At 37.0% G+C, this 13,170-nt stretch overlaps 2 protein-coding genes and 1 long non-coding RNA gene across 5 annotated transcripts; 1 reads left to right on the forward strand and 2 right to left on the reverse strand.

Moving 5' to 3' along the window:
• Window positions 1-24: 24 nt before the first annotated feature.
• LOC143446474 (glycine receptor subunit alphaZ1-like) lies at window positions 25-7,169 on the reverse strand. 3 transcript variants are annotated; one of them, XM_076946137.1, is made up of 12 exons: window positions 6,987-7,169; window positions 5,903-6,017; window positions 5,705-5,828; window positions 5,055-5,122; window positions 4,394-4,558; window positions 3,370-3,514; window positions 2,517-2,651; window positions 2,077-2,291; window positions 1,862-2,005; window positions 1,452-1,594; window positions 607-738; window positions 25-377 (listed from the first exon to the last, which is right to left on the reverse strand). In XM_076946137.1, exons 1-12 carry the CDS (start codon window positions 7,058-7,060, stop codon window positions 347-349), a joined length of 1,491 nt encoding a protein of 496 aa, XP_076802252.1. In that variant the 5' UTR covers window positions 7,061-7,169; the 3' UTR covers window positions 25-346. The 3 variants fall into 3 exon arrangements, with proteins under 3 accessions (XP_076802252.1, XP_076802235.1, XP_076802242.1); XM_076946120.1 differs by having other exon boundaries at window positions 27-377; window positions 1,463-1,594; window positions 6,987-7,167; XM_076946127.1 differs by lacking the exon at window positions 5,055-5,122 and adding an exon at window positions 5,462-5,529 and having other exon boundaries at window positions 27-377; window positions 1,463-1,594; window positions 6,987-7,166.
• Window positions 804-4,180, forward strand: LOC143446494 (uncharacterized). The gene is made up of 5 exons (XR_013113940.1): window positions 804-1,132; window positions 2,058-2,300; window positions 3,252-3,361; window positions 3,486-3,600; window positions 3,680-4,180. It is a non-coding gene; the product is annotated as an uncharacterized LOC143446494 (long non-coding RNA).
• Window positions 7,170-8,038: 869 nt separating the features above from the next.
• Window positions 8,039-13,037, reverse strand: LOC143446499 (glycine receptor subunit alpha-2-like). Its single transcript, XM_076946156.1, has 12 exons — window positions 12,862-13,037; window positions 11,617-11,680; window positions 11,343-11,427; window positions 11,063-11,130; window positions 10,773-10,934; window positions 10,375-10,519; window positions 10,005-10,139; window positions 9,688-9,902; window positions 9,482-9,586; window positions 9,220-9,330; window positions 8,874-8,981; window positions 8,039-8,804 (listed from the first exon to the last, which is right to left on the reverse strand). The coding sequence occupies exons 1-12, from the start codon at window positions 12,942-12,944 to the stop codon at window positions 8,769-8,771; spliced, it is 1,317 nt and encodes a 438-aa protein (XP_076802271.1). The 5' UTR covers window positions 12,945-13,037; the 3' UTR covers window positions 8,039-8,768.
• Window positions 13,038-13,170: the final 133 nt, after the last annotated feature.

Here is a 13,170-nt window from a genome sequence, read left to right on the forward strand (position 1 = left end):
ACTTTGATATAGGCTACTTGGTGAACTAAGAATTGCGACACCTTTTTTGTATTGTGGAACCTTCATTGAAACAATCTACACAATACACATTGCAACTACTTATATGTAAAATAAATTAATGGAAAACACTATGAGGTCCACTAACAATCAAAACATGCAAGATGAACCAAAAAGATGAGCCGTCTAATAGAGTACCATGTTCAACCTTTGGTAAGAAACGCATTAAAATATTTGACGTAAAATGGTGGAAAGTTGACAGAAAGTGAAATCAGAGTTCCTTGTGATCGACGACAGGTGACCATCAAACTGGATGAGTTTTACAACTTGTCATAAATAGTTGCGCCTTCTAAATGCTTTTCTTCACTTTTGCTGTTGGCCTGAAACGGAGAATAACTTAATAATGCATTGTGTTCAAAGAGTAAATTGGCTTACAACTGTTTAGACTCAAAATCATTTTCAACAATGAAAGAAATCATGATAATCTTTAAATTAACTACAAAATATCCGAAATCTAAACAGGTTTTATAAACATTCGCTTGAATGCCAAATACCAACTATGCAGCGGAGAAAATAAGCTAAAGTTTTATTTTTAGCCTTAAGATCTACCAGGTAAGAGATCCAGTAAAAAAGATTGAAGATAGCGAAAACAGACGGGAAAAGAATGCGCGAAATCCGGTCAACGAGCGCGGCTTTCTGTTGGTATTTTTTTGCCAGTTTCTCATTTTCTTTTTCATTATCCTGTGATAAAAAGACAAAAAGGAATCGGTAGAGTAACATTTATCGGCAGCACTAGGCAAGAAACTGATTGACTACGGTTGCATTGCAGGTTGGGGCATTCTTTCTACAACGATTGTTTGCCAACGGCTTTTATTATGACGTAATCGTGGTTGCACATTTTGATTGCGAGACTTAACTTTCCAAGCTTGACTTTGGTACCATAAGCATAAGAAGTTAAAGTAACTTTTGTAAAATAACCAGTTAAACACATTTCCAAGTTCTCTTTTCTTAGTTTGTTCAATCGAATTAAAGGTATAATGGTTAGCTCGAGAATCAGATGGGTAGTCAAGGTACAGTACTGGTAGCCTATCTGCAACCCTTAAACTCGTTATAAGACCAAGTGGAAACTTTCAAGGTAAGCTTAGTAGTTAAATACTAACTGTATGCCTCTAGAGGGGACAGCTAGGCTAGGAGCCAGGCACAATTGTACGAACTTGCTGGAACTTTTGTGTGAACACTGGACAATGGACATCGGTGTTTACATTTACTTCTTGATTATGTGAACTTTTAGATAGCAGACTAGATGTCGTTACGCTTTACATTACAGTAATGGTTAACTGAAACAAGTTTAGTGTCGTTTTGCTTAACAGGTTTTAACCGTAACACCGGTTTGCTTGAACACCTCTACTTGTCATTCGTTTATCGTTATCACTGTCTGTGATTATGCAACTTACTGCAGTAATACCTTCAAAGGTGGATTGCCAACTATCCAGTTTTGGTGAAATTCCGTAAATTCGTCCGATTTTGAAGTCACAATTTTCGAGTCGGTTCGTTGATGCCTGTCGGGTTTCTTTAGAAACGTTTGCCTGAACGCTTGCTGTGACGAAATTAGAGTCCAACTTAGCGTACTAGCCTACTACATGTAGTAATGATAACCTGCTGGTAAATTCTAACTGAGGTGTTGCACGATTGTGCAGACAACTAAACACCAGTTTACTTAATCGGGATTCATATTGTATGCTGACGCAAAGAAATGTATTGTAGGTTAAGGCAGTCAACCTTATGCTTAGATCTTCGTTTTATTCAAAGAGAATCTCGCAGTTTTGTCGTAAGAATTTGAAGCGTAGAATTTTTGCGGACTCACCGTTTGTTTGGACAACCAACTTCTCTTTAAGAGATTCTTTCTCTGACGAGAGAGGAAATTGACGGCAGCGAATTCGAGAAGAGCTGCGAAGACGAAAAGAAGGCAAACTGCCATCCACACATCGATAGCTTTTACGTACGAAACCTTACAACAAATGACATCATAATGACATAATCATATTTGTTTTGTCATAAAGGTATCGAGGATTTGGCAACCTTAGGCAAAGAAGCTCTTGCCCCTGAGCTCTGCGTGGTCATAGTGAGGACGGTGGTGATCCCAAGAGCGGTTCTGGCGGGAGCAGCATCCATGTTGATCCAGAAGGATACCCAGGATAGGATGACGATGAGTGTAGATGGGATGTAAGTCTGGATCATGTAGTATCCCTTCTCTCTCTTCAGGATAAAGGTTACCTCAATGCAAGTGAAAGACCCTAAGAAAGGTATACACTGTATTTTTAACTGGAGTCTGGAAAAAATGGTTGCGCTTTTGCCATAGTTTACACTCGCGCAAGGTTGCGCCCACCACTTGAAGGTAAACAGATGCAATGACGATATGACTTAATATGCTCTTAATGGAAATATTTACGTTCATTTTTGTATTAAGGCACAGTATTTTTCAAACAGCCTTGCCGTCGTTTTCGTTTTTAACCTCTTACCCGAGTCGTAGACCTTAGTACAGGAATTAAGCTTCCAACCGAGTATCTTGAACTGTGGAAGAAGTAGTTTGTCTGCCATCAGTACCGCCTTCTCTTTCTGCCACTCGAACACTAAATCGTTCATGTCATAAGCATCTGTCGATATAAAGATTTCGGTGACTTCTAAACTTCAGTTAAAAATCACTTCAACTATCAGTAACAAATATTAGGAGATACTTACCATAAATATCTACACATGCCAGTTTAATACTTTATCACCATTCATACTTGTTACAACATTGTACTGGTCAATTAGTGGCCTACCAGCCAAAAAAACAGGTCTTTAAGAGTTTCCCGCAAAACAATTTCTATAAATGGCAAAACCACGATCTGCATCACTGTATCTCGTGCTTTCATACGTATAAGTTTCCAAATCAATCACGAATTAGTGCAGTGCTTGTGATTGCAAGGATTTAGTTTGCTAGAAAACTTTGTGAAATATACATTTGTAGTCAGAGGTGGGGAGTACCGCGGTACTTTCCCAGTACCGATACCGTCGGTACTTTTGGTATGTAAACCACCTTGTGACCGGAATTCTTTTACACTCAATAACCGCGTCCATTTATCTTATTTGTTCTCCTGATTTTAGGTCCCTCTTGTTCGAAAGTTGGTGGACACCTGACGTCCCTGAAAATTGGTCCTTGGCGAGGACTATAATTTAATTAGGATTTTGTCTTTGAAAAAATGTATTTTTAGAAAGAAGAACAAACTCCCAACAAAACAACATCAAACTATGACGAAAATTCAGTGCTTGTTAGAAAAAGTTGTCACTAAAACATGGCGACGAAGAGCACGTTTAGCGCAAGGTACTTACAGCTTTCCAGCTGCATTTTGCACAGTTGTGTGTCCATTGGGAAATTCTGTAGATGCATCGCACAGGCCAAGGTCAAGCTTAAACGAATGCTCGTGTAAACGTCACCGTTTCTGTAGACTCGAAGCAGCTTGTTTTCCGTCGTCACCTACATAAGAAAGCACGATGACGTCAAACTTGTTACGGTTGGGTTTTCATTGCAGCTAAAACGTCACATGACATGTCAGTAACAAGGTAACTGACGAATGCAATGCAATTTCAAATGTCCTTTGCACAAAATACCCTGCGCTCAAACCTTTCATATTTGTCTTAGCTTTTGCAAGTCGTGGAAAGCTGCTATGGAACCCTTGATACCTACAAGCACGCTTGTGCATGCATGACGAAGATGAGAAGAAATAATATACCCTGCATGCCCCTCTGTTTTGTGACGGTTATATATTGGAACATTTGATGACGTTATCCTTTAATCAGACGTATATTTATCCTTTCTCAAGATCGCCATACAGATGTAATGTAGTCACGTTTTAATTTGGATTTTTGCCAATACAATACCAATTCCGCCGCTCTGTGACGACAGAACAGGCAATTTTTTTTTATCGTAGCCTGTTGAGTTAGGATCGGTGTTCGCATCCAGTAGCAAATGCGTTCTGGTCGAAAATAGACATGCACTTAATTTGATTACTTCAGTGAAGATGCTTTACGCTTGATTAAAGCTCGTTCGTGACGTGTCGAATGAACTTGTTGTATTGCTGCCGGTTTTGATGCGTTGCTCTGCGGTTTTAAACATGATTTTTGCCATTTAATTTGATTTTGTTGCCGGCAAGAAAGAGGCGAAGTTTTCTATACATTGCTTGTAACATTACACAGAAATCATATTTACTTGAAATTGTGATGGACCAGCGCGTTTGTTACGGCCAAGCAAAAGAAAACAATGGACTAGTTGAATAAATACCAGCAGTCAGGCTAGTTGCTAATTGTTGCCTTAACAATATAGTTAGCCCTAAAACGTGATGTTCCACCACTACACCTTGTGAAAGTCGGCCTTCTTTTCATTGGTAAAGAATAAATCCGGTCTCCAAATCTCTTCCATCATAGAGGGGTGTAAGGACACGGTGTCGTCCGGGTAGTCGTCTTTGTACGCTAATCTCGGATCATTCCATCGACATCGCAGAAATATATTTACCCTGTAGTCCTGTTAGTATAGATCTTTGAAGTTAATTTATCAGGATTTATAATTAAGTAGTTATACCCTTGGGATTTTCGTTGGTAGATTAAGACATCAAGCACGTAAGATACAAGGTTTGTCCAATGCATGACTCAGTATTGATCAAGGTGTGGAAACAATTGTAGAATGAATTTTTTGAAAGAGTCACTGTCAATGACCTGTTCATATTTGTTATGCAATATAACTTCAAAACCCATTAAAATTATTTATCCAACAACGTTTAACACGCAAAAACACAGCATGCGTTTTCGAAATCAAAGCATAAACAATTTACACTTCAAACTTAACTATTGTAGCAAGCGACCGAGCATCACAAACCAAATCACATTGTACTTCACTGCAGACGACGTGAAACGCAAATCGCTCTAAACGTTCGAGAATGCTGAATGGCGCATGCAAAATTGATAACTGGTAATTGTACAAGACTCGCGAGAGAAACAGCCTCTTTACGATTTCTACTCACCATGGTCGTCTCCTGTATCGAACCAAAACTGTTAATGAAAACATTGACCGTATTGTTGACTGGGGCCCCTGATTTTTACAAGAAAAAAGATATTAAGCGGATGAAATATTTTTTCCCATTTTGTGGTATTTCCGCTTAAAAATGAAAGTTTTTTTGACACGAAAGCCATTAAAACGCGGTAATCGGTGGACGGATGCAAACACAAATGCGGTAGGTTAATCCAAGCATATGGCAGGCTGCTTATGTATCATATCATTGATAACAAAACGATGATGTTAGGATAACGCAAATAAGGTTAGTACAATGTAATAACAAAAACATTGTATTTGTAGGCTAATTGTTAATAACATAATGCAATGGCATGAAAACATGGTTAAAACACTGCAAAGTATACATAAAGGGCTTACCATACTAGTAGCTACTAAGTCATAAAACGTGTTAACGTAGACGCTTACAGTAGCGTTAACCCGTTGCTCTGGAATTGCAGCAAACATAAAACTTTACTTTGCAGTAATTGGACAAAGACATTTTGAAACGCAGTATAGGTCGGTCTAATTATTGTTTAACGAAAGAATAACCTGTCTTAGGCTATGGAATGCATATAGTCAAAACAAGTTAAATATAAATATTAACCGAAGTACTGTACTCACTTTTATGATGAGGTCGAACACGTTTATCGTAACCCACAAGTAGGTTGCTGAGAAAATGGGACACATCGTCTGTCTCCGATTCTCCGGCTTTCGGAATCGAATTTGTCATTCTTGACGCCACCGTCTACAAATTACAGGTTTATATTCACATATTAATGGAAGACAAAACTTTTGACAGAAGAAACATCAATACGGTACCTCTCTGGCTGTGTCTTTGTCGTCATAATAATCAACCCAGTAATCATCTGAGTCGACTGATCTTTTCTGATATTTTTTGGAAGCAAGATTATGCTGAAATCCTTCAAAACGAATTCTGGCAGACAAGAAGCAATTTACCATAAGTAAGATAATATCAAAGGTGTAGCGTATCATCCGAAATTCAACTGTCATCAAACACTTCTGTAACAAATCAATATTGATTGTATCATTAGTGGCTAAAAGGTAGGTAACTTTAGAAAAAACAAGGTTACACTTGCAAAACCAATCGTTTCAAAAAGAATGCAAGCCCTAATGCGTGCTTGTGGTTTGGTTGAAACAAGTTTATAAGTTTTCTGGGATGGTAACATGCGACTGCATCAGCACTGCATTAGCTTACGACGTCAGAGCATAAAGGTTTCCCGCCCTTACGTCACACGTCTATACATATCATCAAGACAATACAGAGACCTATGTTAACATATTTACTCTTACGAAGTGTTTCCTGGATTTTAACTATTCTCTGCTATTGTGGGAATGTTTCATTTTCTTTCCAACGCGTTTTTTTAATCATTCACAACGGGAATAGAGAGTAGGGTTTCCATAATTGTGATCAAAAAGTAAGTAATCTGCTTTAAATAAAAACAGTTATACATACATTTTAGAAATTACGGTCCATAAAACCGTATAACGAATGCCATCGAGTTTTGAGTAATAAACAAACAAAAGAATGTTTTTTCAGACCAAAATTCGATTTTGTTCCAACTATACTCTATATATTTTTAACACATTAAGATACATTAAAATTTTCCATTACTTTTGTCAATTTATAAGATTTTCAAATATCTCAGTTTATATAATTTCAAATAAATGGAAACTATCGTTTCTAAAAACGCCTTATCATTATCTTGTCTATATGCATATTAAATAACACATCAAGTGTGTTGCGGAACGCGGAGGAAATAGCTTCCATTTTAGATGTGATTATGCGTTTATACCGTTCTAATAAAAATTTCATCAAATTATGGATATATTTGAATAATTTATCAGCTATATACCGAAATAATAATTTACCTTTCGTGCTTACCTTTCAGTAGCCGAACTCCTGCCAAGTGCAAAGGTCACGAGAAATAAAAACGTCATCTTCAGCATTGCTTTCATCTCAACTCTTTCTTGTCTCGAGTTGCAGAGATCTGGCAACTTAGCATGCGATGTTCGATGACAAGATGGGACCGAATGAAAAACGCTCTCTCTTTCTTTCTGTCTTTCTTACTCTCTCTTGCAGAAAATTTTTGAAAAGTCAAGACATACTTGGCAGCCGTGCAATGTGGATAGGATAGAACATAACTTTCTGATGATTTTCTGTCATTTACTCTGTGTGATATATACATAGTCAGAGCGTGATGGTAAACGACAACAAAAAGGTTGCAGTTGAAAACATTTATCGATCATGTCCTAGCAAGGACGAATAACAATCGACGGATTTTTCATCCGCTATCTTTAAACTCGTCAAATTACGTTATTAGCTGTTGAAGGTTTTCACTTTATAATTCTGGTCTTGCAAAGTGTGCTCGCTGCGTGCATTGCGCGTCTGAGGTGTGCGGCTAAATGCAGTAATTGGTGCCACTGGTTTGACGTTCGAAGATCAATATTAAACGCAAATTTCCTTCGCAACTAATAACAATGGAAAATTACCTTTCAATTGACGGCTGATGGGGCGTAAAATTGTCAAAGTGAATTTCTAATTTATAGAAATCGTCAAAATGGTAATGTAAGAAGACAAATTTGATTTCGAGATCGATTGTTTTAACATTCGGATGTTATCATGGCGGTTGATGTTTAGTTTTATTGTCGGTCTAATTTAATTCACTGGGTGATTGATTTGCGAAGACAGATGTTTATACAAATGCAATAGAAAGTTATTTTTGCCAAAGTTTCATGATGTTTCTGGGAACGAAAAAATCAACTTTTTTTGACACCTCGTCAGGTAACAGGTAAACGTTATAATCTCACCGAACCTCACTACCGCCATTGTGTTGATAACGCAATCGGTTCAAAATCTGCTTAATTTAACTTGGGTACATTTCACTTCTTATTTTCGGCTGCTCTGACGTGAAGACATAAACATCTTACGACAAATTATAGCATAAACGCAACAGGATGTATTATTTTGAATACCTTTGTTGGATGTGCAACGATTACGACGTAATGAACAAATGGAATTGTCAATAAAAGGCCTTTCCGCATATTAGGATGAGAAAGAGAAATAAAAAACAATTATATTATTTTGAAAAATCTCTTTTTAACGACAACAAAATCAGTGTAAGCGAAGGAATGTTGACATTTTTGTGTCATTTTATAATTGAATAAAATTCCAAAGTGGCAACATATGTTCTTGAGTTATTCGATAAACTCTGTTGTCTTAAGAGCTATGAAATTTCATGTGGAAAGTGTTTAAAATCCATAAAATATTTTTGTTAGCTAGTCTTGTAACCGACCAAATATTTATCAAGTAAGTTATATAGTTTTTACTAGTACAGTAAATGCCAATGGTGACTGTATAAGCTAATTTCTTTCAAAAGCTGACCTACTTTCCACATCGTTGCTTAAAGTATCTTAAAACCTTTGACTTCATTATAAGTTACCGCAAAAAATAACTGGGTTTTTATTTATGTACGTTATGATGGGAGCAGTGCAATGATTTGAGTAAGAAATTCACCATTCATGCTTATAAAGCTTGAACTTCATGCGAACATCTCCTATACAAGCACGATTGTATATCATCAGGAACGAATTAGTGAAGAAACTGACAAAAAGGATGCGTAGAAACCGTACATCATCAAACTGTTAAAGAGAATTGACGATAACTTCAGTTTGTAAAAGTGCCCGCGTCGTTTCTGTCAGACTGAAAAGTTATCATTGTGTAAACATTTTATTTTTTCATATTCAAATCTAACAATTTTTATTCTTTTACCAAGTATGTGGACCAGTAGGTGATGTTGAAGATGACAAAGATCATTGGGAAGAGGATTCTGGAACATTTATCCATCTTAATCGCTCTTCTCCTGCAACTGTTTGCTTTCTGAAATTTTCCAATCTGTTAGTTCTAAAGATTTGTTCGGATTTCACATCAAAAAAGTCAAATATGCTTATTATGGTGAATATCGATAAACAGCTCGACAGATAAAAAGTTCAGAAGCAAACACTTTGTAACAAATGAGAGAGCTTAAATAGTACGCTGAGGTTTAGAATAAAAGCTTCATAACTAAATGTAGTTGATCACGATTATGACCACTACAATGCCTCTGTCTAGGACCTACCATCTTCGATTTTGCGTTAAGCACTCCTTGCTTGCCCACCGATGACTCACTTGCTACCTCCAACTCTTTGCTGTTCATAGAAGAAGTGCTTTGCGATTTGTACGACATCACCTAGCATTCGGAGTAGAATGACAAACGCTACAACAAGTTTGAAATCAAGGGAAAAAAACGCGAACAACGAGAAAACACTGTTTGTCCTTGTCTAGGATGACTTTCGTGCATCCACTTTACGAAAATAAAGTATGACACAACGTAGTCTGACCTGCTTTCTCGAAAGGTAGTTGACGGCTGCAAACTCCACCAGCGCTAAGAATACAAAAGTAAGGCAAACAGCCATCCAAACATCAATAGCTTTCACGTATGACACCTTTGATGAGGATAAAAGGTATAACCTTCATGCCTAGACGCGCACACACACAAAGAAAGCGCACGAAAGCACAGCAACCACGCATGACGTCAGAAACAAACCTTCGGCAGCGAGGCTATAATCCCCGAGCTCTGCGTGGTCATAGTAAGGACGGTGGTGATCCCAAGAGCGGTTCTGGCGGGAGCAGCATCCATGTTGATCCAGAAGGATACCCAGGATAGGATGACGATAAGAACCGAAGGGATGTAGGTCTGGATCATGTAATATCCCATCTCTCGTCTTAAAAAGAAGATCGCCTCGATGCAAGTGTATTGCCCTGTGGGAGAGAAGAAAGAAAATCTGCACCTCGGCTGTTACCAAAGATTGTCATAAAATTTGGGTCGTTTCAATTATTTCAGAGGGCTGTATTAAACTAAACCTGTGTCGTAAGTCTTGGTACAAGTCTGAAGTTTGTGGTCTAAGATTTCAAACTGTGGCAAGATCAGGTCCTCTGCTATCTGGATGGGATTATTTTCGGCCCAAAAAAAGAAAAGGTCGCTCTGGTTGTAGCCATCTGCGAAGTATAGAAACATTGGAAGTATTCCAAAATATGAACAAAAAAGTCTTGTATGTTCAGTCAATTTTAGTCCTTTATGAAGTGAACCCTCGATCATTTCAGCCCCTTTTAAAAATCTGGTTGAACAATGTTATATAATAATAATAGGTCAAAGTTGTTATATAATAATAGGTTAAAGTTTACAGGGATTGAATCTCCCCGGTCAATGATTAATCCTTTCAAAATGTCTTACAACTCTCAAGTTGCATTTTACACATCTGTGTGTCCATCGGGAAACTTTGAAGAAGCATCGGGCAAGCCAGCGTGAGACTCAGTCGAATGCTCGTGTATACGTCACCATCCCAGTGTAAACGAAGCAGTTTGTTTTCGGTCGTCACCTGTACGACGGAACTTGTAAAAGATTTGTAACCTTGTTGTTCTTCTTTTATATGCTCCTCGGATGTACATTAAAGTTTACATGTTGCAAAGTGGATATTTCATTTTATAGATTTGGGATAAAAATAACCATCTTTTGGTGTTACCAGGTCTTCTATATGTAAATCCTCTATGATTGTATGGTTAATCATTAAATTATTATCTACTTTTCTTAAGTCAAAATATTAACTTGTGAAATCAAGGAAATGCTCTGACCTTGTGAAAATCTGCTCTTTTCTCATTTGCGAAAAATAGATCCGGGATCCAAATCTCTCTCATAAAACCAGGATGCAAAGTCATTGATTTACCATTTGATATATTATAACGAAGTCGTTCGTCGTTCCAGCGACACCGGAGGAAAATGTTCACTTTATAATCCTATCGCGTAGTAGCAGTACAGAGAATTGGAACAAATTACAATAGAACAGGGTTGCTTTACAAAATTATTTTGAACTTTGACTGTTTTTCGTATAAAATTTTTGATTACAATTACAGTAAAATCTTACCATTGATGCTTCTGTGACCGAACCTATGCTGTTGATGAAAACGTTGACAGACACATTTATGGGTGCAGCTGAAACGATTATATTTACCTGTAGTTAGAGCTATGTCGTGACATATGGGCTCACCCACCAAAGATTTCGTCAAATGAGTTTTGTTATGTCATTTACTATACACCACAATTGCACACAAAGATAAAATAATGACTTCTAATTTATGAAAATTACAAGCATGTAAATTAGAACTATATCTATAAGAAATTACGAGATTAGACCCATAATATACTTCTATAATGTGGTCGAACGTGTTTGTCGTATCCAAGGAAAAGATCGTTCAAAAAATCAGCCGCTTTGCTGACTTGAGCCTTCAGCTTCAACGAAAATTTAAAATCAAAATATTACATATGTCATCCTGCTATTATATGGGTCTAAGGGTTGGAAATAACATGCTAATTAACGACAGTTTACGACACCAACAATAACAACTATTCAGTATTGACTGCGGTGAATGATGTTGTTGCTAACACTGTAAATTGGATGAGTGAAAAGATTTAATTTACTTTTTTTACGTGGTGAGACGTTCTAGAAGTTTTTCCCGAATGGCCATCCGGTCCTGCATATACCCTGAAACATAAATATTTCAAATTGAAATGAACGCTCTCATAAACAAAACATAAAAGCCAGTTTAGGTACCGAATACCGGAACCGTCGGTACATTTTTTGCCAAGTACCGGTACCGTTACCGACGGTACTTCCAAAGTACCGATTGCCCACCTCTGTCTTTAGACGACATAAGTTTTTCATTGTTAGTAGAATCAATGTGATTATTTCCCGTTGCACAAAATTGCCTCATAAAATTCCAGGTAAAAAAGCCTCTAGCATAAATTAATATAAGGCTATAGGCTGTAAATATTTAATGACTGCAATCCATCTTAAGTGCGTTGACACTGCGTAGGGAATGATCGTTTTAACGCAGAGATTTGAAAAGCTTTGCTTCAGAGTGCCAATCGCAATCGTCTTTGAAAATATGTGTTTCATATTTTATCATTTCATTGTTAATAAAATAGGCCTACACTGTGGTTATTTGACATAAGGATTAATGAAGAACGTAAATACTGTATAACTACGACTATAGCCTTTAATTTCTGCACATCAATATTTTATATTGCTGAAGGAGTTTGTTGACCCAAACTTAGCCATATATAGGTCTATACCGAAACATGAACTTTAATTTACACTATAATTTCAAACAGGGTTGTCAAAAGTGATTAGGGTGTCCATTTCAGAGAAGGAAATGTCGCGCGCACCTTTTAAAATTACAAATATGAGTGAATTACGTTTCCGAATGTGTATAAAAGTGCCTTAGGACCTGTCAGTAAGTATGGAAACTGCAAAGTCCCACCAATCTTGTGTCTCGCATCACGTTGTCATAATTTCTGTCGGCCTACGCCAAGTTTTAAAGTTTTTGCAAAAAAACGTTTCAAACAATTTTGGAAAAATCTGTTACAATGCATGGAACAAAACTTTTATTTGAAAAACTTAAAGTGTTTCAGTAGTAACACTCCCAATTTTCCTTAGGCTTGGTAGCCTAATTAAAACAAGAAATGACGGAAGTTGTTATCGTTTCATTACAAGAAAGATTACTTAAGTTATTAAGTTACATTAGTTTTAACCAGAAAAAATAAAAACACGGAATCATTTTAAAAACGTGACCTAACGATCAACAAAAATTTCCATCCAATATCGTAACTTTAAGGACGTTGAGTAATTCACAGCGGTATATTTTTCGCAAAAGCCATACTCACAGGTTTTTGTGCACGCCGTAGATGCTCTCAAATAACGTCACTAAAAGCACGAAACAGACAATAATCAGGCTTGCCCTGGCCATTCTTCGGGATCTGCTAAACTTAACTTTACCAAACTTATCAGCGTAAGCAAATAAGATTGATAGATTGCAAGTAAGCTTACTTAATTTGATGAGCACATCGTCACAGAAACACTTGCTGAGAGCTGAAAATGAAAAAGAATATTGTACCTTTTTTCTTGTATGCAATGCTGTGCAATGAATTTTTTCTTTTGTGCTATTTTTTCTATCCGTTATAATTGTTTTTCTT

The sequence above is a fragment of the Clavelina lepadiformis genome, chromosome 1 (genome assembly GCF_947623445.1).
Source record: "Clavelina lepadiformis chromosome 1, kaClaLepa1.1, whole genome shotgun sequence".
Lineage (NCBI taxonomy): Eukaryota > Metazoa > Chordata > Ascidiacea > Aplousobranchia > Clavelinidae > Clavelina > Clavelina lepadiformis.